This window comes from Meriones unguiculatus, chromosome 8 (genome assembly GCF_030254825.1).
Source record: "Meriones unguiculatus strain TT.TT164.6M chromosome 8, Bangor_MerUng_6.1, whole genome shotgun sequence".
In the NCBI taxonomy this organism is placed as follows: Eukaryota; Metazoa; Chordata; class Mammalia; order Rodentia; family Muridae; genus Meriones; species Meriones unguiculatus.
In genome coordinates, this window is record NC_083356.1 from 25,728,507 (window position 1) to 25,750,828 (window position 22,322).

The window sequence follows — 22,322 nt, forward strand, 5'->3', positions numbered from 1 at the left end:
TTCCTCTCACACAAAAAAGTAGGGTTTGTGAAAGCCTGTTAAATTTTGGTTGCTTTTGAAGCAGAATAAAAAAATAATAATAAAAGATTTTAGCTACATAAAGTAATTTAGCGGTGGACTTCTGGTGGTGAGACCTGCCTGTGAGGCGTGGGAATCCTCTAAGGCTTGCTCGCAAGCGTTGCTAGTGGATCCCACGTAAGAGAGAGGTGCAGTGAGGTACCTGTCCAGATGGTGCCTCTTCCCAGAGTCAGCATGCCCACCCAGAGCAGTTTGTGGGAGCAGGGCAGTAGGGGGTGAGGAAAGCTTCGATAAAACCTGGAGAGAATGTCCAGGAGGTGCGCACTCGCTTCAGGACCGCCACAGTGTCACTGTGAATCTGCATATGAGTGGGCACAGTCTGATGCCCAGGCGATGCCCAGGCGATGCCCAGGCTTTGCTCACTAGAGCCATAATTAGAGAGCTTACCCTGGCCACTGAGGCTGAGGAAGGCAGCCTCGGGGGCGGAGCGTGTTCCTGGGGGCGGGGCGGGGCGGGGCCCGCGGTGTGTGCTGGTACTGCGGGTCGGTTGTCACCGCGGTGCCTACCCGGCTTGGGATGCGGTACAAACGCTGCGCCAAGTGTGCACGGACGCACAGCCAGAAGGCGAGAGGGACCCGGGAGCGGCCACGGGTGAGTTTCTAAGGCGACGGGGCTCGTGATGGTGAAGGGCAAGGGCGAGGTCACCCCGCACCCAGCCCGCCCGGGGAGTCCTCCCTAAGAAGGACTGCAGTGTTTGGGGCGGAGCTCCCCGAGAGGGAGCAGGAGGTGCCCGGCCTGGTCTGATTCAGAACCTGAGCATCCTAGGCTGGCACCTGGGAAATGGGTCATGAAGGATGGGTTGTCTTCCGGGAGTGTATTTTGGTACTTCCCAGCAGGAGCCGGCTCGAGTCTGTCGGCAGGGAGGAGAATATTGGTCCACGTCCCCGCAACAGTCCCAAACACCAGACCCAGCCTGTGGAGCTCTGGCTTGGTCCAGCTTTGTCATCTGGCATGCATCCGAAGAGCCTTTAGGTAGGAGCTGAGCACCATCACAGCCCCTTCCGCTGTGGTGAAGGACTCACACAGCGGAGTCTACACTTTCTGCGGGGTGGGGGTGGGAGGGGACTTCACGCAGGGGGAGCAAATGTGAGAGGGATCCCTGTCCTAAGAAGAGACCAAACCAGGGTTCCAATCTTATTCCGGAGAATCTCCTGAACTCTGGGCTCTGCCAGGAAGAGCCTGTGTGCCAAGTTTTCATAAGGTCCCTACCAATAAAAACAAAAACAAAAACCAAAAAAACCCTGGGTCTTTGCATTTGGCATTTAAGAACCCCCGGACCTCTCGATTTTCTTTGATATTGCCGGTTCCTTCCCTTCTTTAGCTCCCTCCACCCACACCATCTCCAGGTAATTGGAAATCAATGACACCCACTGAGCTGGAAGGCTCTTGGGCCTGCCCCAGCCCAGCTGTGATCACAAGCCTCTGTCATTGTCTGTGCAGGGTTGCTTTACCACTAGGAGGCCAAGAGCTCAGGCAGGGCCTCTGGGCGCTGCATCTTCCCTGGCCTGAGTTGGATCCAGGACCAGCTGCTGTCCGCCTGTTCACTCCCACACTGTCCTCACATCTCCATCATGACACCCCTGCTCACAGTGTTCCTGATGGCTCTGATGGGCTTGCCCGTGGGTAAGGTGGACAGAGGTTAGAGGGACCCGTTTGGAACCTGACCCTGGGACAGGTGGGTGGAAAGAGGGCAAGCTGGCCCGAGTTCTGCTGCCTTCTGGCTGCCCTGATCTGGTGCGCAGTGGGAATGGGTGGTTGGCTGGAGACAGCTTGGGTCTGACTGTCAGGAAAAGGATTTCTTCCTGTCCTCTGACCCCCACATCCTGGCCCACAGCCCAGGCTCTGGAGTGCCACGTGTGTGCCTACAATGGAGACAATTGCTTCAAACCCATGCGCTGCCCGGACATGGCCACCTACTGTATGACCACCCGTACTTGTGAGTCTGATATCCTGGAGCACAGGGAGAGGGAGGGAGGCTCGCACCTGCCCTGGAGGACCTGCAAGCTAAGATTGAGCCGTCCAAGGTCCTGATCTTCTCACTGCAACTGTCTTGTGTCCTGTCCCCTGCAGACTTCACCCCATACCGGATGAAGGTGAGAAAGTCGTGTGTACCCAGCTGCTTTGAGACCGTGTATGATGGCTACTCCAAGCATGCATCTGCCACCTCCTGTTGCCAGTACTACCTCTGCAATGGGGCTGGCTTTGCTACCCCAGTGACCTTGGCCCTGGTCCCGGCACTCCTGTCCACCTTCTGGAGCTTGCTGTAAAGTTCTGTCCCCCCAGGCAGATCCACTCAGACACAAAGCTCTTCAAAGACTCAGTTGCACCCTCTCACCCATTCACGCCACCCAACCCTCTTCCCTCTGAGACTCCTGAGCCACAAAGAGGTCCCATGGCTGTCTACAAAAGGACTGATGGCATCCAGATACCTCACTCCAAGGTCATACCCTTTCCATTTTTCAGAAGGCTGATATGTGGCTCTAAACCTCTGTAATGTGCCTGGCTGTGGGTGGGGCAGGCTGGTCCCCTCCTCTACCCAGGATCAGGGGCATCTGGAAGAGTGCTGTTTATGGGGGTGGGGAGTCATCTTTTGGTCAAGGTACACTGATTTGATGGAACTGGTGGCCAAACTCCACCTTCATAGCATCAGGACCCTGCCTCAGTCTACCCACCAGAGGATAGCTCTGCCGGAGGGGATCATGAACTGGCTAGAAGTATAAACAGGCTCAGCAGGGCTGTCTCCTACTAAGTCGAGCTGCTGCCCAGGACAAATGTGAGATGGAAGCCATGTGAGGAAGCCTTTTGCCATTTCCACCTATCTCAGGAACTCTGCCAGACCTGGTGTCAGGACAGCACTTGGCCAAGGGTAGCTAACAATGGCTTCATTTCCATAGGCCACTGAGATCCCTCCAGCTCCAGCTCAGTGGGGCCCCTTGACCGCCACTATATCCCCTTGAGGCTGGCAGGGACATGAGAGCACGTGGCCCGTGCTATATTTTGTCTGGCCTGTACGCTGGCCAGAGCTATTCTGGGCATGGCGGGAAGGGGGCAGAGGCAGGTCACAGCAGGCTGGTGGCATGACTGAGACAGGGAAGCAGACTTCAGCCAGTTCCCCAGGTCCTGCAGGCAGCTCCTGGGGTCCTTCAGTCTCTTGGTAAATTATGGGGAGGCAAGTGTACAGGGAGCCAGCCCAAGTCCCAGGTCAGTTGTGGCTGAAGACTGCTGGCAGTCAAGACTCCAGAGAACCCAGCCCAGATTTAGGAGACACCAATCAACCTTTCATACTGTTTAGTTGGCCCAGGGAGCCTTACCCTCCACTCTTACTAGTACCCCAATTCTTGTGCCACTGGGGAAACTTCTAAAGTTGGCCCAGCCCAGCGGTCAGGATGCTGGCCATGTCTGTGGTCACCACATCTTGAGTGCTTTTTCTCAGACTCCACCCCCACCCCAGGCTGTAGGATCTCAGGACACAGAGGCCCGTCCTTTGGGACCTTCCCTCCTGTTCTCGGGCAGACCTGAGCTCTGTCTGCTGCTGGAACTGATGTGGTTTTCTGCCTCAGTTTCTTCCTCTGAGGACATGCTGCTGGAGGATTGGGGAGGTGGGGGAGGATCCTGCTGATGGGCTTTCCCAGACCCTCAGGAATAGGAACTGTAATAAGGAACTGTGCAGCCTTATTACAAAGGTGAATTGAGTGGGAAATGGCCTGGAGATGAAAAGACATTTGATTGTCTACAGGGAAGATGAGCCTCATGGGAAGCCAGGAAGTAGAAGGGAGGAACACAAGTGCATATGTGCACATAGTGGCTACAGAGCCCAAAAGGCAGGATGCTGAGAGGAAGCCAATGCTGCCCCCACCTGAGCTTGCATAGAACACACACACACCCCACGAGCAAGCAGCCAGCATTGGGACTGACCTATGGAAGCCACAGGGCACTGGCAAGGAGAGTCAGAGGCAGGCCCCTGACTCAGTGGGTGAGGCCTGGGAAACATTATCCTGTTACCCTGCTTGTGCAAGTCCATTGTTCCCAGTCAAGTGGCATCCTGGGCCAAAAATGGGAGGAGCCCGAGACCAGGTCCTCCCTTCCATCACAAGGCACAGGGGAGGGGGAGAGGTGGGGCGGGGGAAATGGAAGAGGCTTGATGACCTCCAAAGCAAGGCACTGAGAGTGCTGCAGCATTGGGGGCAGTGTCTTTCTCTCTTGACACCAACCAGACAAGGCCCCACACTGCCACCCAGCCCTACAGGGAGCACTGTGCCTAGCTAACCTGCCCTTGGTGCTTAGCACAGAGCCCCAGAAGGTGCTCAATTAGTACAGGACCAAGCCTGCCAGTGGGAGGTGCAGATGAGGGGAACAGTGCCAGATGGGCCTGTCCTGAATCCCATCTGGGGTGCTGTGATAAACATCTGTCCAGTCCGCTGCAGGTGGCCCTGCACACTCCACAGCAGTTCTGCAAAGTGTATGGGGGTGGTCACTATTGCGCCCTTTGACAGGTAAAGAAACTGAGGCACAGAGGAGCGAGGCACTTAGTTTTCCCGGGCCATTTGGCCTCCTCATCTTTCCAGGACCAACCCATTCTACTATGGATGCTGTTCCAACAGCCGGGGGTTCTCTGAGGCTATTCACACTCGGGATGAAAGCAGTTTCACAAACCAGAGAATTTCAGAATGTAGTGCTGTAAGGGCATGCAAATCTGAAACCTTAGAAGGAAAAACAAGAACTGAAGGTTTGAGGAGCTGAGGGGTAGGCCAGGGGAGGCCAACCCTGTGTGTGGAGACAGAGAGTGAGGGAGCGTGGGATGGAGAGGGAGAAAGAAGAGCAGAGTCACGCCAGCCATCACGAGCTTTGTCAGGGATTAGGGCTCAAGGCAGCGGGTGTTTTCACACGGGCATACACAGTAGCCCCTCAACAGGCATGGCGTCCAGAGTGGCTGGCAGTGGTTGTCTGTAGGATGCAATCTGGAAGCATCTTGGAAGTCACCGGAGAGAGGCTGCTTGATGGGACAATGATACCATGGAGTGTGATTTGGTGAAACCAGGACGGCACATGAGGCCAAAGCACACTTCAGAGCAGAGTGAGGGGTTCGGTCTGGCCCACTAGAGAGAAGCCGTCAGGTGGGAGTCGTGTTCTGCCACTGTCTCTGTGATTGGCTCTCCTCAAAAGCATATAAGGAGAAGTGGGGGCTGGGGAGCAGGGCACCTGTGTCTTCAGTCTTCTGTGGCAAGCATTTGGGTTCCCATTCTGAAACTCTGGAAAGATTTCCAGGAGTAGGGTGGCCCCTCGCCTTGGTACTTGGCTACTTCCTGGCAAGCACCGTGGCAATCCTGCAGCACTGCGTGCCCTAGGCTCCTCAAGCACGGGCTCATGTTCCAGCCATCTCATTGGTGAAATGACAATGACAGTACCCGCTCGGCTGGCTCTTTGAAGCCAATGCCAAGCCTTGGGTCGGCACAGAGGAGGCCCCAAAAGATGCGTGGGATACATGACACCTGGCACTTCCCTTGGTCGTGTCTCTGCCAACCCTAAGCTCTCACCCAGCAAAAAACATGAAATCCACTTTTATGCCACTGCTTCCTTTCCCCCGGCCAGTCCCCTGCACCTGTACTTCAGAGTGGTCCTGTCAATGTTGATGTCCACCACCACTGAATGAATAAACAAACGAAGGACATGTTTCTATCTTTCCCTCCTGACCTTCTTTTCTATTTAAGTTTGGACCTCACCCACCCAGATTGTCTTGGCGGGTGCTCCTGACCCTGAAGGTCCCTGGCTCCTGACCTGACATTCAAGCCAGCCAAGGCAAGAGAGGTATTAGCAGGATACCCTGGGCTTGCTGAAACTCACCTCCATACTGTGGAAAGAGGCATATCTATCAGTTCCCATCAACGGACCAACCAGCCTGAGGGTAGGCTGAGGAACTGGATGGAAGAGACAGGACCCCAAACCCCTACCTGCTACTTCTGCCTTCTGGCTTTCTGATCCAATCCCAATTTCTTGCTATTTAATTCTTGGGAAGATAGTCTGACTCTAGCAGACCCTCTCTCAGGATCTCTGATCCCTTTTCCTTCCCAACTCCCAGATTTGGGGACTCCATAAAGCATGGAGATAAATCGAAGTCACCTGGACATCGAGAGTAGATACATGGAATCTCCCACCTGGCCTTAGGCCTGTACCCTGGTCCACTGGCAAAAGGACCCTTGCCCTGAAATATGTCACTTTTGTCTCTTACCCCAACCTGGAAACTTTTTAATACCAAGGCTTTGCTTCCCCCTCCTGCTGCTACCAAGCAAATACTACCAGCAGGACTCAGTTTCCTTGGTACTATGCCAGTACAGTCTCTTGATAGGTAACACTCACCCCTTGTACCTAGGACCACGTGCACAGCCATGCTTCTCCTGGCTCTCCTAGTCCTGGGAGGGCCAGGCCAGGACTGAAGCCAGATTTGGCAGATGAGGAAAATGGTCTCTCAAAAGCCTGGCCACCATACTCCATCCAGAGTGAGCTGCCGAGGAAGACATACTGGTTTCACCTGGTCCAAGCTCCATTCACACTGCCCTCCGTGCAGCTGCTGGGTGAGGTGGACCCACACTGAGCTTCAGCCAGCACAAGGCTTCTCTTGAGAGCCTTAGGCCTGATGATTAGGACATCCTTATTCCGTGGAGGAGGGAAGAAGGCTTGTGAAATTGTACCAGGCTCCCCAAGGCCACACAGCAGCAAGCTCTGCCAGCTCCCATCTGAGCTGGGTTGCAAGTGACTCAGGGCTGGAAGCCAGCGGCAATGGGAGGCAAGGGTGGAGTGGGAGCCACAAGCAGGTATAAGGGGTGGCCAGGAAGTAAGCCTCATCCTTAGTGCCGAGAACATGAGGCTTTCCTTCTGGTTCCTTCTGGCCGTGGTCTTGAGCATGGAGCTAGGTGAGTCAAGGATGCTGCTGACTCTCCTCCTTCCCTTACTCATCACTGTCCTTTCAGCCTGGGCCACCACTGACCCTTGGAGGTACCCCTTTCCCGGTTCCTCCCTGCCCAGCTTCTGTCCTCTGATGCTGGCCTTCGTAGATTCCTAAACCCTCTTCCCAACACTCAGTACTGTCCTCATGCTTACTTCTCAGCTTGAAACCCACCCTTAGACATCTCCAACTCCATAGCAACACTCTTGCCACACACAAGCACGGCACACCTCTGCTACTTTGCCCTCCTCCAGCTCTAGAGCCCCAGCTAGACCATTTTCTACAGCTACTCTCTCCTGCCCCCCAACCTCCTTGCTTAAATTCTATCTGTTCTACCTTCCTAGGGCGATTTCATCCACTTGACTTGAGTCCCCTCAGACTTTTACACCCTCCAGGCTAGCTAGTTTCATCTGCTTCAGTCACAGGAGGTTTGGCCCCAGTGCCTGCTGATGGCCTCCCAGGGATACCACCATTTATCACCGCCTATGCCTGGCTTTGACATCATTTAGTCGAGCCTAATTTGTTCCTATATCCAGCCCCAATCAATGCCTGAGCAAAGAAACTGTTCCCCCTGCAGCTCAACAGCAACCTATGCTCCAAACTCAGACAGCCCAGCTCCCAGATGCCTCACCTAACAAAACCTTGGTTTTCATCATGGGTGGGAATGCCCTAGGGCCTGTGGTCCAGCTGAGATGTGGGATTGGAGGTCTGTGTGTCTCTGGCTCTGGTTCGCATTTTTTGGGTTGGGCCTCATGGGGACCCTTAGAACTGAGAAAGCCTGAACTATTGACCCCCTAAGTGCTGCTCGGAGCCTTTAGGACAGAACAGCTCCACTTTGACGGCCCTGAGTTCAAAGTTTAGAGACCTTTTGTCTCTCTCAGGGCTAAGGCTTCAGAGAGGAGTGCTCAGCCTTGGGGCAGATGCCCTCCTGTCTTAGCCAACGCCCTAGTATCTCATGCGCATCTGTGAGCCTGAGACAACTCTCCAAACTGGGGCCTCCCCAGCCCCTTCCTCCGTGGAAATCATACCTGCCTCTCAAGACGAAAGCCTCAGGCCTGGCCAGTTAGCGGTTGGAGGGAATTGGGCTCCATGAGCCTCTCTCAGCATGCTCCATGTCCTACATCATTCCTGGGTGCCTGCTCTGCCACCCATCTCTCCCCGGGTCTCAGAGTGGCCTGGGAATGGTGGATTGCATCGTAGGCTGACCCCAGAGTGAGAAAATAAGACCAGAGGGAGTCCGCTGTCCCTGGCAACATCGCAGAGGGACCAGACCTAGGGGAGTCTGTCATCCCGAGGCTCATCCCATTACCCCTCCTACCCTCTTCTCCAAAACCCTCTCTCTCTCTAAGCAAATGCTGACCTGGGGTCTGTCCCTATGACCCTACCATTGTACCCAGAGCCAATTTCCCTCCTCGCTTCCTTGATGACAACACAAAATCCCCAAGAGGGACAGTTATTCTTTCTCTTAATGACCCGGCTCTTGCCCCAGCTCCTAGAGATTCATTCATTTATTCTCTAAACATCTCATGAGCCTCATCAATGCAGCAGGGTGTATATATTGGGTGACTGGGGAAGCACTGGGGAGTGGGAAGGGATCCCCATTCATCTCCAGAACCCTAGCGAATGTGAGTGGGGAGACAGCCTTAAGCATGAACATAACAAGGCCAGCCGTGGTGGCTACATCCCAGGAGGACCTCTGCCTCAGAGATGAAAGGCTCCCTAGGCGGAAATGGCCTATGTGCTGGGGCTTGCTCATGCTACATGGATGATGGAAAGATGAACCTGGGCAGAGGTAGGAGGATGGAGAAGAGGAATGAGAATTGGTCCAGTCCAGTTCCCCCCAGCACCTTCCCAGCCGATTTTGGTGCCTCAAGCACATGCCTTTCATTCAGCTGCTGTCTATGCCCTTCCCTGTCCGGAAGGATTTTTGGGGGCTTCTGTTGCTTTTGTGTTCCTGGCAGGGTTGCAGGCAGGGCTGCCTGGTAGGGCTGGTGAACAGTCCAGGCAAGTAGTGGGGACCTTGCAATAGTAGGGACTTCCTGTCTGTCACCTGCTCCGTAGTGCATAGGATGGAGGCCTTTGAGAGTGGCTGGAACTGACCAGCACACTTACAGGTGAGGTCTGGTAGAGGTATAGCTGTAGTCGGAGCCCCAGGGAGGAGCCAGCCTCCTAGCTCAGACCCTACCCAGTAGCCCAAGTAAGATGGCACAGGGCCTAAGAGCGTCCCGACTCAGTGTCAGGACGTGTACAGAGCCAGTGTGCAGCAGCAGGATTGGTACTGAAGAGTCCCCAGCACTGGGCATGCAGTTAGAGACCATGTAACCCAAGGAAGGGAGCTTAAGGAGGTGGGGCAGGAAGAGGCAGGGGGGAATCCAGAGAAAGCCAGGAGGGCAGGGTAGGCCACTTGCCTGATGACTGCAAGCCGCTGGGCTGGAGGCAAGACCTGTGATGCAGATTTGCCAAGAAGTGGCAAACAGAACTCAGTGGGCTCCCACGTCCTTCTGCCTAGCCTTGCCCTGGGTTCCTTGCTAACTGGGTAGAGGACCTATTATCTCAACCCATAGAACAGAAACCCCAGGGATATAAATGATCCTTCTCAGGTCCCTGAAAGTAGAGAGGGGAATGGGTAAAGTCTCTGGTTTCTCAGCCCTCCCCACCCCCTGGACTTCAGGAGCCTGAACCAGTGCTCCCCCTCTCCAGGAGGTCTCACCTCCGCTCCACATAGCCCTTGGTGTTCTGGGCAGAGGAACCCAGAGCAGCTAGCTCCAGTGCAATCACTTGTATCTCACACAGTGGCAGGCTGAGCGTCAGGGTCTTAGTTATCCCTTCTTCCAAGGTCTCGAGGGGCCTTGCACCATGAAGGAAGCTGGGCTGCAGAGCTATGGCCCAAGAATGGAAGCGGGATGCTGGGTACGAGAGTGGGTGCCACCCTCTGCAGGAGTTGCTCACCCGCTGCCTCTGTCCCTGTCTGCCCGTAGCTGTAACACAGGGCCTGCGGTGCCACCTGTGCAAGGGTTTTGGAGGATGTTCCCACCAGTCCAGCTGCCCAGGGAGCTCCACCCACTGTGTCATCATTGCCACCCGTGAGTGTGGTGGGAGGGGTGGGGCTGGACACACCCTTCTTGCACAGAGAGCTGGCTCACTGGGCAGGCAGAGCCCAGGGCTCTGTGTGGCGCCCATCAGATCAAGAACAGAGTAGGTAGATGTCTGGCAGTCTCTGCCTGGGTCAGGGATGGGGTAGGGTCTCTCAGTGCTTGCGGGGGGCAGGGGAAGGGGTGACAATTGTTGGTGTAACAGAGGTTTGGGGAGCTTAGAGCTTCAGGAAGCACCATGGTCTCTTTCTTACCCCTTAGGGTCTCCCATCAGCTTTACAGACCTGCCTCTGGTGACGAAGATGTGCTACAATGGCTGCCCTGATGTCCCCAGCTTGGGCTTGGGTCCTCATGTATCCATCGCCTGCTGCCAGTCCAATCTCTGCAACAAGGACTGACCACACTCCTCCACTACCAGCTGGCTCCACAGAACCATACCATGTCTCTTGCCCAGGCCTCGTTCTTAGAGATTATTCCAGCCTGGCCAGCCCAAGGCACCCCCAACTCAACTTCCTCAGAAGTTCTGAAGGAAGCCTTGTGTAAATGCACCATGGTACATACTTAAGTCCCTATCTGTGGGCCACAACAAATCTCCCAATAAAATTGACCTGGATCACACAGTATGGTTGTCCAGTGGAAGTACTGTATCAGGCACTAGGCTTGGCTATAGAGGGAATTAGATTCAGACAATGCCTTATCCCCTTCCCCCATCTCTTACCAATCATGGCCTCTTTAGCCCAGGCTGTCCACTGATCTTCTCTCTTCTACTGAGAACTTCATATCTCTGGTAGACACAGGGCCTGAAAGGCACAGGAGATGCAGATTGCTTGCTCTGCCCTTGAGCAGGCTCTTAGGAGGAGCTGAGTCTGTAGGCACTTGAGGAGCACCCCTAACTTGAGGCTTGGGCACTTGAGTATTACCCTCACCTGGGCTGATGTGCATTTGAGTACTCCAAACTTGGGATTAGGGGGCAGGAAACATCCAGACCTGCAGTTTAGGTGGTCTGGGTGCAACGTGATCAAGACTCAGAGTGTAACAATCGGGGCTCAGAGTGTTACTAGGATCAGGGTTCACCTGTGATCAGGATCAGGGCCCAGAATACAATTGGAATCAAAACTCAGAGTGTGACCAAGATCAGGGTCAGGGGTCAGGGCTTAGTGTGTGAGCATGGTCGGGAGGTGAACAAGATCAGGTCTCAGGGTATAACCAGGGATAAGGCCTGGGGCTTATATCCTGAGGCTGTGGCACATAAACAACACCCTTGATGTGGGTTTTGGGACACTTGAGCCACACCCTAACCTGGCTTGAAGGCAGAAAGGAACCCAGACACGTGAGCACCTTCACTCTGAATGAGACTCCAGAAGCCTCCGACAAACACACAGTTGGGCAGGTGGAGGAGGCCTCTGTGGAGGAAGAATGGTGTTCACTGATGACAGGCCTTCAAGGATCATCCACCTCTGCTGTCAGTAGCTCTCGGGGAAACCTGTTACCTCCTTGGCCTTGTGTGTCTGGCACCTTGTCCTGTTCTGTCTTTCCTACCATGTCTTTGCCTGGTTCGCTTTGCCTATGTCTCCCAGAAGGCTACCCATCTACCAAACCCTGTGTATCCCTGGGCAGGAACTCTGCCTCCAGGTACCCATCAGGAACCTGCAATGGCAAAGCTGTGCCATGGGGAAAAATTGGATAGATCTGCCCAAACGGCAAATCCACTCACCTTAGTATGGACACGGGGAATTAAATGCCCAGAATTTGTGCCCAGTAAATATTTAATCTCCATCTCCCAACCAGGCCTGGGGATAAGTTTCGGGCTCCTGGTTTTGGAGGCACAGAAGCAAATCATAGTTGGTACCTGTCAGGAAACATGGGGGCAGGCCCAGCCCTCGACTTGCTTTTTCTCAGCTTGGCAAAGTTCTCACATAAAATAAACACTTGGAGAAGGTGATACTCCTGAGGAGAGCAATGCACGAGTGGAGAGTAACTGATGGAAAGCTGGGGCCTCAGCATCAGCCAATGCATGGAAAAGAGGACACTCACGCTGGCAATGCCTGAATGAGCAGCAGTGATGCTCAGGGCAGTGGAAGGACAGTTAGCTGCTGCACTGGTACCCAGATGTTAAGTCAAGAAGAGATGGTTCCAGACCTCTCTCACTGGATCAAAAGACACAAAGGCCTTTTGGTTCTTTTTGAGAACTGTTCTCACTGTATAGCCCAGGCTAGCTCCTACCTCAGCTTCCTTCAAGGCTGAAAAGAGTTTCCTTAAATGCTAGCCCATTCAGAAGATAAAAGGCTTTGGCCATGACTCTGATTTCACAAGGGATTAATTGGGTAATTAAACCCAGGGTTATGGTATAACCCAGGAGGGGTAGCCCTGGATATAAACAAAGAAATAGAAACATGTCTACAGAAACTGGCCCAAAGCCACTCAGAACTGAGCTATTCACACACAGTGGCCACAGGGTAGAAACCCACAGGCCCATCGCTGTGCGTGAACACGAATAATATGACATGTTCAGGCTGTGAAATCCTAGTCACCGATCTACAAGAATGAGGTACTGACCTACACCTCTGCAGGATTGACTCTTGAAAACACTACAGGACACTCGGTTCTTTAGGACTCTGCCTGCACGAAATGGCAGGGATTTGGGGCGCACTGGAAACAAGGAGGTATACAGGGCAGGAGGGGACACCCAAAGAATTTTATTCTAACACACCATTCAGCATCCCTGATCACCAAAACGCTTGTAGGTTTCTTTGGTCACTCTAAATACCAGAAAGATTCCCCCAAGAGCAGGATAGTTATTGGGGCGTGACAGAGCATGATGACAGGAACACATGTCATACAGAGGCTGTGACAGGGGGAAAGGCAAATGGGAAAAGTGTGCCTGAGATTTTGGGGCAGCAGCCTGCTGGTCTCAGGAATGCGGGACAGGGCTCCGCAGCTGTGGCTGGTGGAAGTGGCTCTAACCATGATGTCCAAAGCACCTGGTCTGAGTGGCTGCAGTTACAGGAATCTGGGTGTTGGGTGCTGGGCGTGTAAAGGACAGGGTGCCGACAGAGCAAGGAATTTCTGGCAAGGCTCCTGGGGAAATCACTGTTCCAGACAAGTGGGCCGGAACCTTCCCCTTACAACTTCCTTCCTGTGTCTAGTTTTACTGGGCCTGATGGGAAAGTTCTCATCCTGGGATCATCAAGTTTCAGGGCTTTTGTCAACCAGCAAGCAATCCCGCAGTGGGCTCCAGCTGGCCATTCTCCAGGTCAATACAACTCAAGATACCAACTATGTGAAGCCCACATCAGATCCTACAGGTTGAGGGCTCTGTCCCCAAGGCTGAGCCTTTCTCGATCCTTCATTCTCTCTCTCTCTCTCTCTCTCTCTCTCTCTCTCTCTCTCTCTCTCTCTCTCTCTCTCTCTCTTTCCAAATGGTGTTTTGACACCTTTGGTCATGGCCTTGATTTTTTAAAAAAGTGGATTAAGGTGTCGCCTGAATTCTTGGGAACACTAAAAATTCTAAGGAACATCAGGGTCTCCATGCCTTTCCAGGCGTGGGTAATTTCTCATTATCTTCCCAAGAAGCCCAGAACCTTCTATGTTAAGCAACCTAGAAGCTGAGAGTCCTGTCCCTTTGGGGTATTTTGGAGGCTTCATTACGTGGGCATGATCGGTTACATCATTGGCCACTGGTGATCAGCTCAGGTTTCAGTCCCTCTCCTGTCTTCAGGGGAGACTTGGGGTGGGGATCGAAGTCCCCACCCTCTAATTGTGCAGGTATCTCTTAGGTGATCAGCCCTGTCCTTGAACTACTGAGGGGCATCCATCCACTTGTCATTCATCAACTTATAAAAGACACTCTTATTGCCACAGAGATTCCGAGAGCTTTAAGGAGATGCGTTGCGTGCCAAGAAACCTGGCTGAAGACCAAGCGTGTCTTTCACAATGCGGCAGGAATGGAGGGATGGTGCGATAGCTAAGCCCATGGGCTTCCTTTTGGAGATTGATGGAACATGCCAACCCAGCTGGTGGTGTTTGCAGATGTCCGTGGCTATGCCAACTGTTGAGCTCTGCAGTGTGCCTTCCCCACCCACCCCCCTTCAGCATGTCACTACATAGCCCAGGCTGGCCTTGAACTCATGGCAATCATTTCTCAGCCTCGCAAATGCAGGGATTATAGGGTGAGTACCACCGTACTCAGCAAACAATACACTTTGAAATGTGTGAGCCGCCAGGTATGTGAAATATAGCCAATAAAGCCACTGAAAATTAAAAAGAAAAAATAGCCAGGTGGTGATGGCACATGCCTTTCATCCCAGAACTCAGGAGGCAGAGGCAGGTAGATTCCTGAGTTCAAGGCTAGCCTGGTCTACAGATTATGTTCCAGGATAGCCAGGGAGACACAGAGATATCCTGTCTAGAAACACAAACAAACAAACAAACAAAAAGAAGAAGTAAAGAAAAAGGTAAACAAGATGCAAAAACTAAATTGAGAGCTATAAATTACTATATAGGAATCTGTAAAATAATATACACGGTAGTTTCCTAGTAATTTGGGAGGCTGGGACTGAAGGTTCAGGCAAGCCAGGTTATACAGGGAGACCTGGGAGACAGGATCATGAGCAAAACTGAAAGACGGAAGACCAAGAAGGAAGTGTTTGTCTCACATGCCAAGAAGCGCACCACCCCAAGGAGTACACGTGTGCCCACAAGGCAGGGCCACAGGAAATGGTCAGAGGACACGCATACAAGGAGGCCAAGGAAAGAGGAGTGCTGAGGTGGGGGTGACAGGACAGAGCCTCCTCACTTACTACACAGGGACTAAGGAGCACCTGATGAAAGATGCAGTGGGTGAGGCCCGTGGGAGGGGTGGCCTCCGGTGCTGCTCCCTGGAGGACACAGACTGAAGCGTCCACAGAGTCTGCCGGATGCAGCTTCTGTAGATGCCTGTGTCTCCTGTGTAATCCAGTTAACTCTGGCGCAACCATGCCCACTGCCGTGTGGTCACGCCATGGCCACGTTCGAGGTGACTGATTTGCAAAATCAGAGCTTTCAAGGCGGACTTTCCAGAGGTGGGCTAGCCAGGAGGCTGAGGTGCAGTTGGGGAATCTGAGGCCAGAGGGTCTGAGTGGGGGGTGATCTCTAACGGTTTCTTCTGAGGACTTCATAGGTCCTTTGGGAAGGGCTTGAGTTAAAACACAATCACTGCCATGTTTACCTTCCTGGAAACCGCCAGAAAAAAATTGTACTATTTGTACAGTAAGGACTAGGGTGGCTTATGATTGCAGGGACAGTGAACCTGTGGAGGGGTGGTTCCAAGTCCCTTGGGACCAGACATTGACCTTCTAGAAACATTCAAAAGAATGTTCTTTTGAATGTTTCTTTGCAAAGGTGTGGAGAAGCTATCTACTGCCTCCCTTTCAGGATGAAACTGTGAATGTCTAATGTTCATGGGTCCAGTGGCTGGTGCACAAGAGCTCATGTCCAACCAGCATTCTTCTGGAAAGATCCTGGAGGAGCAGTTCACAGTGGTCTCTTTCTGGAGCACCAGCCTTGATCCTGTTTGTGAGCTTACTTCCTTTTCAGTGTGGGAATATTTAAGAACCGCTCATCTGCTCCCCTGGATGCCCCCTTGGAGGGCACGGAAGAGTCAGGGTCCAAGGAAAGATACCCTTTGGCCTTTCTGGAGTAAGCAGAGCCTGGCTGGGGGGGTAGGATGGTGGCATGGCCACCTGGGAAGGAAGGCATGTGAGTATTATTCCCACAGTGGGTTGAGGCTCAGCATGGCCAGCATAACCATTAGTGGCTGTGGGTGGGGTACAGAATTACAAATTGGCCCAGCATGGCCAGCCTTCCCTTCAAGGCCAGGGCATCTGTCCACAAAGCAGAGGTACTCACAGGGCATACAGATGGTCCTGGAGGGTGATGTAAGAGGATGAAGGGAGAGCCACAACATTCGGTGCAGACAGGGAAGGCAGAGGCGGCGGGCCTTCCCGAACTTGAGAGGGCATCCTTCCTCCACAGCTTGTCCTGGGCCCAGGGTGGTGGTAACCAGTGCTTCCTTTCCCAGACATCCAGAGCCAGGTCTCCATCACTTTGAGCGGCAAAGGCAGGAATGCATGCACTCAGAGTCCCTCCCTGCCCACGGGTTTCTTCCTGTCCACCACAGCATGGTAGAGACATTTCATCAGTGCTGCAGCCACAGACAGAAGGGGTCTAGACAAGTTCTGGACAAAGACTCCACTGCTGAGTCCTCGTGTTCCCAGAAAATCAGTAGCTGTGCAGTGTGCGAGGGGCCAAAAGACGGAAATCTGAGCCTGCATCCCAGCTCCAGCATGACTTCTCGGTATCGGCAGCTGCAGGAGAGAAGCCATGTTGTCCTGGTGTAGCAGCAGTCCTCCGTGGTCACCGTTTGAGCCCTTAGCCCAGACACACATGAAGCCTGACTCAAGTCACACACTGAATTGAATCTGCTTCTATCGAGCCTTGACCCTAACCACCATGCCTTATTCCTGGTTATACTGTGAGACCTGATTTGCTCACACTTTGAGTCCTGACCGTGGTTACATGCTGAGCCCTGATCCTGATCCTGGTTCTGGTCATACTCTGAGTTTTGATTCTAATCCTATTTTATATTCTGAGCCCTGGTCATAGGCTGCACTCTGATCCTGGTAACACTCTGTGCCCTGATCCTTTTATGGCATCAGTCTTGATCAGGTTACTCTGTGAGCGTTGGCCCTAGTCCCATACTAAGCTTTGATCCGAAGGTTTCTGGAATTGAGAAGGGAAGGGTGTGAGCCTCCCAGAACAGAGGCCTCCCAGGCTGAGCCAACCCAGACCCTGGCTAGGCTACATTCCTCCCTATACCAAAATGGAAACTTTCCAGGTACAACCTGGGTCTCCCAGTGGTGTGGGTGGAAACTCTAGGAGTAACGCCTAGGGGCCAGGTATATTTCCAGGGGGTAAGGCAGAGGTGGAACCCCTGGGCCCGAGGACAGGAAGGAGCCACACTGAGCTGGGTGCGGTGGAGGGATTGGGTTTGACCTACAGACATACATGGGTGGAAAGTGGGCTGTCTAATTCTCAGCACATCCCTCCCCATAGCTGTGTGGTCACGGCTGTGAGTAGTGAATGATTTGCAAAATCAGACAGGCTTGGGATGCTGCCTGGCTTGCTAGGTGACCTTGCTTTAGTCAATTAGCTTCTCAGAACCTAGTTTCTTTATCCACACTAAAATTAATTAGTGGTCTGTCCCTCCAGAACTGTCATGAGGAAAAATACAGTCGGTAGGCCGAGTCTCTGACTCACACTCGTCTGGGAAAGCCCTGGAAGCACAGTGGTTGGTCCAGTGTTTAAGACAAACGAAGACCTCCATTCAGGGTGAAGCCAGACCCTCAGTAGAGCTGCTTAGCAAGACCTCCCTAGGACCATAAAAAGAATCATGGTGAAGACTTCCAAAGGGCACACCAAACAGAAGGGCAGGACAGAGGCAAGAATGGACACCCCTTGCTGTAGGGCAGCAAGAGCAAAGCCAGGGTAGTAGTGAGGTTTGGATGCCCCACAAAGAGCCTTCCTGGAGGCCCAGCAGCAGTGTGGTCTTGACCACTAGCAAAGAGTCAGGCAGGCAGCTGTGCCCCCATCTCTAACACATCTCTCCTGGGATAAGATGAGCTTGGGAGATGCCTGTGGGGAATCATGAAGCTGGTGCTGCCAGATCATGGGGATTTCTGTCACAGCATCTTGTCTGCGGCAAGGACCAACCCCCCACCCCACCCCCCACACAGAGAAACTTCCTTTCCTCTAACCCAGTGGTTCTCAACCACCCTAATGCCTTGACTCTTTAATACAGTTCCTCATGTTATTTTAACATCCAAACATAAAATTATTTTTTGTTGCTACTTCTTAACTGTAAATTTGCTACTGTTGTGAATCAGATTGTAAGTATTTTTGGAGATAGAGGTTTTTCCAAAGGGGTCATGGCCCACAGGTTAAGAATTGCTACTCCAACCCCTTGACCTTTCCTGGAGGGAGTTAGAAGGGGGTGGATGGATCCAGGAAAGTCCTCCCTGAGATCAGCCTAGGAGCCATTTGAAACAAGTGCAGACAAGCCCAGAGTGGATGGCCCTCCAGGAAGCAGAAATTCGTGTCCCTCAAAGCAACCCGGGGCATTCCCCATCTCACCCTTCCTCCAGAAACCTTTCTGTTGATCAAACAAGTTCTTTGTTCCTTAAGCCTTAGAACAAACTCTGGGCTGGTTGTCAGTGGCAATTCAGCACAACCCTGCCTTCCCACTGACCACTTCAGAAGAACTCAGAGGGACAAGATCATCTTGGAAAAATTCCAGCCAAGAGCGGCCAGGCCATAGCTCGGCTCAGACAGAAGATGGCCATAAGGTCCTTAAGAAAGCTGGGAGTGGGCAGGAGAGCTCAACCCCCATTGTCCCATCCTGTGAAGCCTGGGGACTCCTGATCTATCCAAGAGGGAAGAAGGAGTCCAGAAGGTTCCCTTGGCTAGGAGTTGCAGGGGTGGTGTGGGAGGGCCCCCAGTGGGAAAAGAAAGCAGTCCCCACATCCTTTGGAGAGAAGGAGGGCCAGGGAAGGGTAGAACAGCAGCTTTGAGTGGTGGAGCTGGAGTCTGAGACTTCTGGGTCTGGAAGGCGCTCGAGGAGTGCCCTGGAGAATGGGGTGTTGGTGAGGAGGCAGGGCAGGCCCTCCAGAAATCTGATCCCCCCTCTAATCTGCTCAGCCAACCGGTCAGACCACCGCTGTAGGCATTCTGGCATCCCCGCTGTGCAGGTGAGAGTGAACACTGGAACCATGCAGGGGATCTGGATGGTGCTGTTGGCACTGGCATTGGGCACCTATGGGAAGCTTGGTGAGCATCTGGGAATAGGGGTGGCAGGGTTTGTGCTCCCCGGGACTCTCCTCAGACAGGGAGTACCTCATCAGGAGTTTCAGAGAGGAATAAGGCAGAGCTTGGACCAACCAAGTAGAAGCCAGCTCCAAAGCCCTAGGTGCCAGCTGGGAGTGACAGGATATTGGCATGTTTGCTAGGGAAAGCCTTTGAGCTGGCTAAGAGGGGAGACCTGGGATGCTGGGGCAGATAGCCTAGAACTCTGGGTACAATAGAGATGTAGAGGGGGAAAGGAGACCCAGAAATGTTCAGAGATGGGGTTAAACCACCGGACTCGAGGTTTAAAAGAACAAGCGGTGCCTACCTTATGCTGACATCGACCAGTTAGGTTGTGGTGTGGGTTCAAGTCAGGTTGTTCCACACATTTCTTACAAGGAGAGATTGACTAGGCCAGAGGCAGAAGCCCTACCAGGTCACTGAGGGAGGGGAGCAGGTGACATCCTGTGTGTCTGGATTGCTTGGGCCAGTTGGAGACAGCCAAGCAAACTGGGGCTTCTGGGATTGGGTCTGGGATGCTGGCAAGATGGAGTACAGTGCCTTCTAGCCAGGCTCTGCACCCGCACCCCTCCCCTCCAGCTGGCCCTGGTTAGCTCCTTGGTGCAGCTCCCACCCAGTGCTCCAAGGATGTGCTCGCCTGACCCCAGGACAGGCAGCACTTCAGCAGAAGGGCAGTTGGTGATGAGGAAGTGGAATTCCCCCGGGTTGCTTTGAGGGACACGAATTTCCTCCTCCTGAGGACAGTCTAGTGAGACCCACCAAAAGTCTTGGGGTATAAACAATCCCAAGCATTACTACTCTCTGTCTGGGCTCCTGTAAGGCTCCTGCCTTAACAATGTCTGCTTAAAACTGGCTTGTCAGCTGTGGTATGTGTGGTGTGTGTGTGTGTGTGTGTGTGTGTGTGTGTGTGTGTGTGTTTTGATAACCATTCCAAATCAGCTTTCCTCATCCTGGCCCCAGGCTGGGCCCCTTGTTCCAGGGGCACATTCTGTAAGACCCTAGTTCAATCACCATGGTATGTTCCCTGAGTTTGGTTAGAGGGCAGCTGGCCGCTGGCTAGTGTCTTGCCTCCTTATACTAAGCCTCCATGCAGAGCTGGGAATTGCCCGCAGACATTCGGGGTGGCGGGGTGGGGGGGAGGTTTGAACAGGAAGACCAGCTCACTGCCCTCTCATCACTTCTCTCCCAGCTATGGCCTTACAGTGCTATACCTGTCCGGATCCGGTGAGCGCGTCCAACTGTGTCACCATCACCACCTGCCACAGCGATGAAATCATGTGCAAGACCACACTCTACTCCCGGGATAGTGGTCAGTTGGTTCTGGGTGGGACAGAACTGGGATCCAGTGTCATAACCCTTCTCCAGACTAGTGACCCCTGACCCCTGTCTGGGGCTTCCAGACAGAGTGCACCCTCATTCTGCCATTTCCAAGAGATTTTCTGTCCCAGCGATCAGGCCTCTGTCTCTTCTCTTCTCCCTTCATGATGGGAGGCACTTACAGTTTGTCGGAAATCCCTGGGAAGGACAGCTGCCTTATAGCCTGGGTTTTACCTTCTGTATTACATACAAGTCACCTCACAGACAGTCCCTTGTATGTCTCAGTGGTCCTGGTGAAAGAGGAATCTAGGATAGTGGGGTGGGTGACCCCAGAGGGGGTGAGCCTTGGGCTTGAGGCACAGGGGCAATAAAGGGCTGGCCCTTACTGTTGACACTTTCTGTATCCTAGTGTTCCCTTTCCTGGGAGACTCCACGGTGACCAAGTCCTGTGCCAGCAGGTGTGAGCCTTCAGACGTGGATGGCATTGGGCTAACCCGGCCAGTGTCCTGCTGCAATTCTGATCTATGCAACGTGGATGGGGCACCGAGCCTGGGCAGCCCTGGTGGCCTGGTCCTTGCCCTGACACTTCTCTTTCTCTTGGATCTCCTGCTGTAAAGCCAAGGCCACCTGGTTCCACCTTGTCCTGGACAGCCCAGTTCCCTGATGCCTTAAAGAAGTACAACAGCCACTTGTATCAGCCTCCTGAGTCTCCTTTCTGGGTACTGACCTATCTTGTGGGCAGAGAGAGGGACCTCCTCCTTGCTACATCTCTGCCTCCATCCATATTTCCCTCAGTCTTTCCTGTCTCCTAAATTTTCATATCATAAGCATGGCAGTCACCCATGCAGACCAGGAGATTGCTGCCTTCTAGGTCTGAGGATTTGTGGGGAGCCTGATAAGTGGGCAGAGGCTGGGCTAGAGGAGAAGCTCACTGGATAAGACACTCCCCTCTCCTGCTGGAACCTGTCTGTCTCTGCCCTGACCTATAGATGGCTCTGCTGCCCCTCACTAGCATCGCCCCACTTACTTTCCCTGCCCTGGGCCTCTGGAGGAGGCAGCTCCTCATTCAGCTGTAGCATCTCCAGCTAGGCTGCTATGAGTGTCATTTTCTTGCTTCTATCATTGCCCCAGCCCCTGTCCCTAGATCCAAGAATCTGCCTCTTGGTCATGACCTACAAGGGTAGTTAGCTCTGGTCCCAAGCTAGGGTTCCATGACAAGGTACCACTGAGGACACCCCATACCTGGAGAACAGGAGACTGAAGACCTGGGAGATTCCCTGCCCTCAGGACTTGGGAGTTCCCATCCTTGTCTCCTGTGGGGCTCTTCAGTCCTGGGCCAGCTCCTGAGGACAGGGCTCCCACAGTCTAGTGAGACCCACCAAAAGTCTTGGGGTGTAAACAATCCCAAGCATTACTACTCTCTGTCTGGGGGCCTCTGAGGGTAGAGGTAGAATGGGGGTAGACTTCCAGAACAGAGATAACTAAACTCTATGATTCTTGTGCTAGCTTGGATACCCACACATGGGGGTGAGATTCTGAGTTCTGACTTTGTCAACAGGGATAATGGTCCTGTCACCACATCTCACCTTCTCACCTGAGATTTCTTGTCTAACATGGCCCTTTACAAATGCACAGGCACTCTACAGACCACCACAGAGACTGAGCACAAGGCCCATCTGTGATGAGAGATCTGGGCTGTCTATGACCAGAGATCAAGTCCCAGTTTATAAGCAGGGATCAAGTTTTTGGCTTATGTCCAGTTATAGGTTATATGGAACACATAATGTTCTTCAAACTCAGCATCATTGGCTGTGAGGCTATCTTCTGGAGACTTTCCCCTGTCTTTGGACTAACTAAACCCGAATCTGTCAGCCAGTTCCCTCTCTAATGCACTGGCCAGAAAGGGATGTGCTTCCGCAGGCCTCTGTTTTGACCAGGAGCCTCACCAGTGTGGCAATCCAGGAAGTTCATCAGCCAGCAGGAATCAGATAGGGCAA

At 53.2% G+C, this 22,322-nt stretch overlaps 3 protein-coding genes across 6 annotated transcripts; all 3 read left to right on the forward strand.

Moving 5' to 3' along the window:
• The first annotated feature begins 509 nt into the window (after nucleotides 1-509).
• Lynx1 (Ly6/neurotoxin 1) lies at nucleotides 510-5,754 on the forward strand. The gene is made up of 5 exons (XM_021659838.2): nucleotides 510-669; nucleotides 915-1,050; nucleotides 1,519-1,701; nucleotides 1,913-2,014; nucleotides 2,149-5,754. The coding sequence occupies exons 3-5, from the start codon at nucleotides 1,650-1,652 to the stop codon at nucleotides 2,343-2,345; spliced, it is 351 nt and encodes a 116-aa protein (XP_021515513.1). The 5' UTR covers nucleotides 510-669; nucleotides 915-1,050; nucleotides 1,519-1,649; the 3' UTR covers nucleotides 2,346-5,754.
• Nucleotides 5,755-6,882: 1,128 nt separating this feature from the next.
• Slurp2 (secreted LY6/PLAUR domain containing 2) lies at nucleotides 6,883-10,721 on the forward strand. Its single transcript, XM_021659856.2, has 3 exons — nucleotides 6,883-6,986; nucleotides 9,997-10,101; nucleotides 10,372-10,721. Exons 1-3 carry the CDS (start codon nucleotides 6,935-6,937, stop codon nucleotides 10,506-10,508), a joined length of 294 nt encoding a protein of 97 aa, XP_021515531.1. The 5' UTR covers nucleotides 6,883-6,934; the 3' UTR covers nucleotides 10,509-10,721.
• A 7,808-nt stretch (nucleotides 10,722-18,529) lies between these two features.
• Nucleotides 18,530-21,013, forward strand: LOC110562634 (ly6/PLAUR domain-containing protein 2). 4 transcript variants are annotated; one of them, XM_060390558.1, is made up of 4 exons: nucleotides 18,530-18,598; nucleotides 18,844-18,972; nucleotides 20,198-20,317; nucleotides 20,735-21,013. In XM_060390558.1, exons 2-4 carry the CDS (start codon nucleotides 18,915-18,917, stop codon nucleotides 20,938-20,940), a joined length of 384 nt encoding a protein of 127 aa, XP_060246541.1. In that variant the 5' UTR covers nucleotides 18,530-18,598; nucleotides 18,844-18,914; the 3' UTR covers nucleotides 20,941-21,013. The 4 variants fall into 4 exon arrangements, with proteins under 4 accessions (XP_060246541.1, XP_060246543.1, XP_021515146.1 ...); XM_060390560.1 differs by lacking the exon at nucleotides 18,530-18,598 and having other exon boundaries at nucleotides 18,780-18,893; XM_021659471.2 differs by lacking the exon at nucleotides 18,530-18,598 and having other exon boundaries at nucleotides 18,843-18,972.
• The last annotated feature ends 1,309 nt before the right edge of the window (nucleotides 21,014-22,322 follow it).

Coding starts and splice junctions, on each gene's coding strand:
- LOC110562634 (XM_060390558.1), top strand. CDS start 18,915: ATGCAGGGGATCTGGATGGTGCTGTTGGCACTGGCATTGGGCACCTAT. Junction 18,973..20,197: donor GGGCACCTATGGGAAGCTTG/GTGAGCATCTGG, acceptor CTTCTCTCCCAG/CTATGGCCTTACAGTGCTAT. Junction 20,318..20,734: donor ACTCTACTCCCGGGATAGTG/GTCAGTTGGTTC, acceptor TCTGTATCCTAG/TGTTCCCTTTCCTGGGAGAC.
- Lynx1 (XM_021659838.2), top strand. CDS start 1,650: ATGACACCCCTGCTCACAGTGTTCCTGATGGCTCTGATGGGCTTGCCC. Junction 1,702..1,912: donor TCTGATGGGCTTGCCCGTGG/GTAAGGTGGACA, acceptor CCTGGCCCACAG/CCCAGGCTCTGGAGTGCCAC. Junction 2,015..2,148: donor CTGTATGACCACCCGTACTT/GTGAGTCTGATA, acceptor TGTCCCCTGCAG/ACTTCACCCCATACCGGATG.
- Slurp2 (XM_021659856.2), top strand. CDS start 6,935: ATGAGGCTTTCCTTCTGGTTCCTTCTGGCCGTGGTCTTGAGCATGGAG. Junction 6,987..9,996: donor GGTCTTGAGCATGGAGCTAG/GTGAGTCAAGGA, acceptor GTCTGCCCGTAG/CTGTAACACAGGGCCTGCGG. Junction 10,102..10,371: donor CTGTGTCATCATTGCCACCC/GTGAGTGTGGTG, acceptor CTTACCCCTTAG/GGTCTCCCATCAGCTTTACA.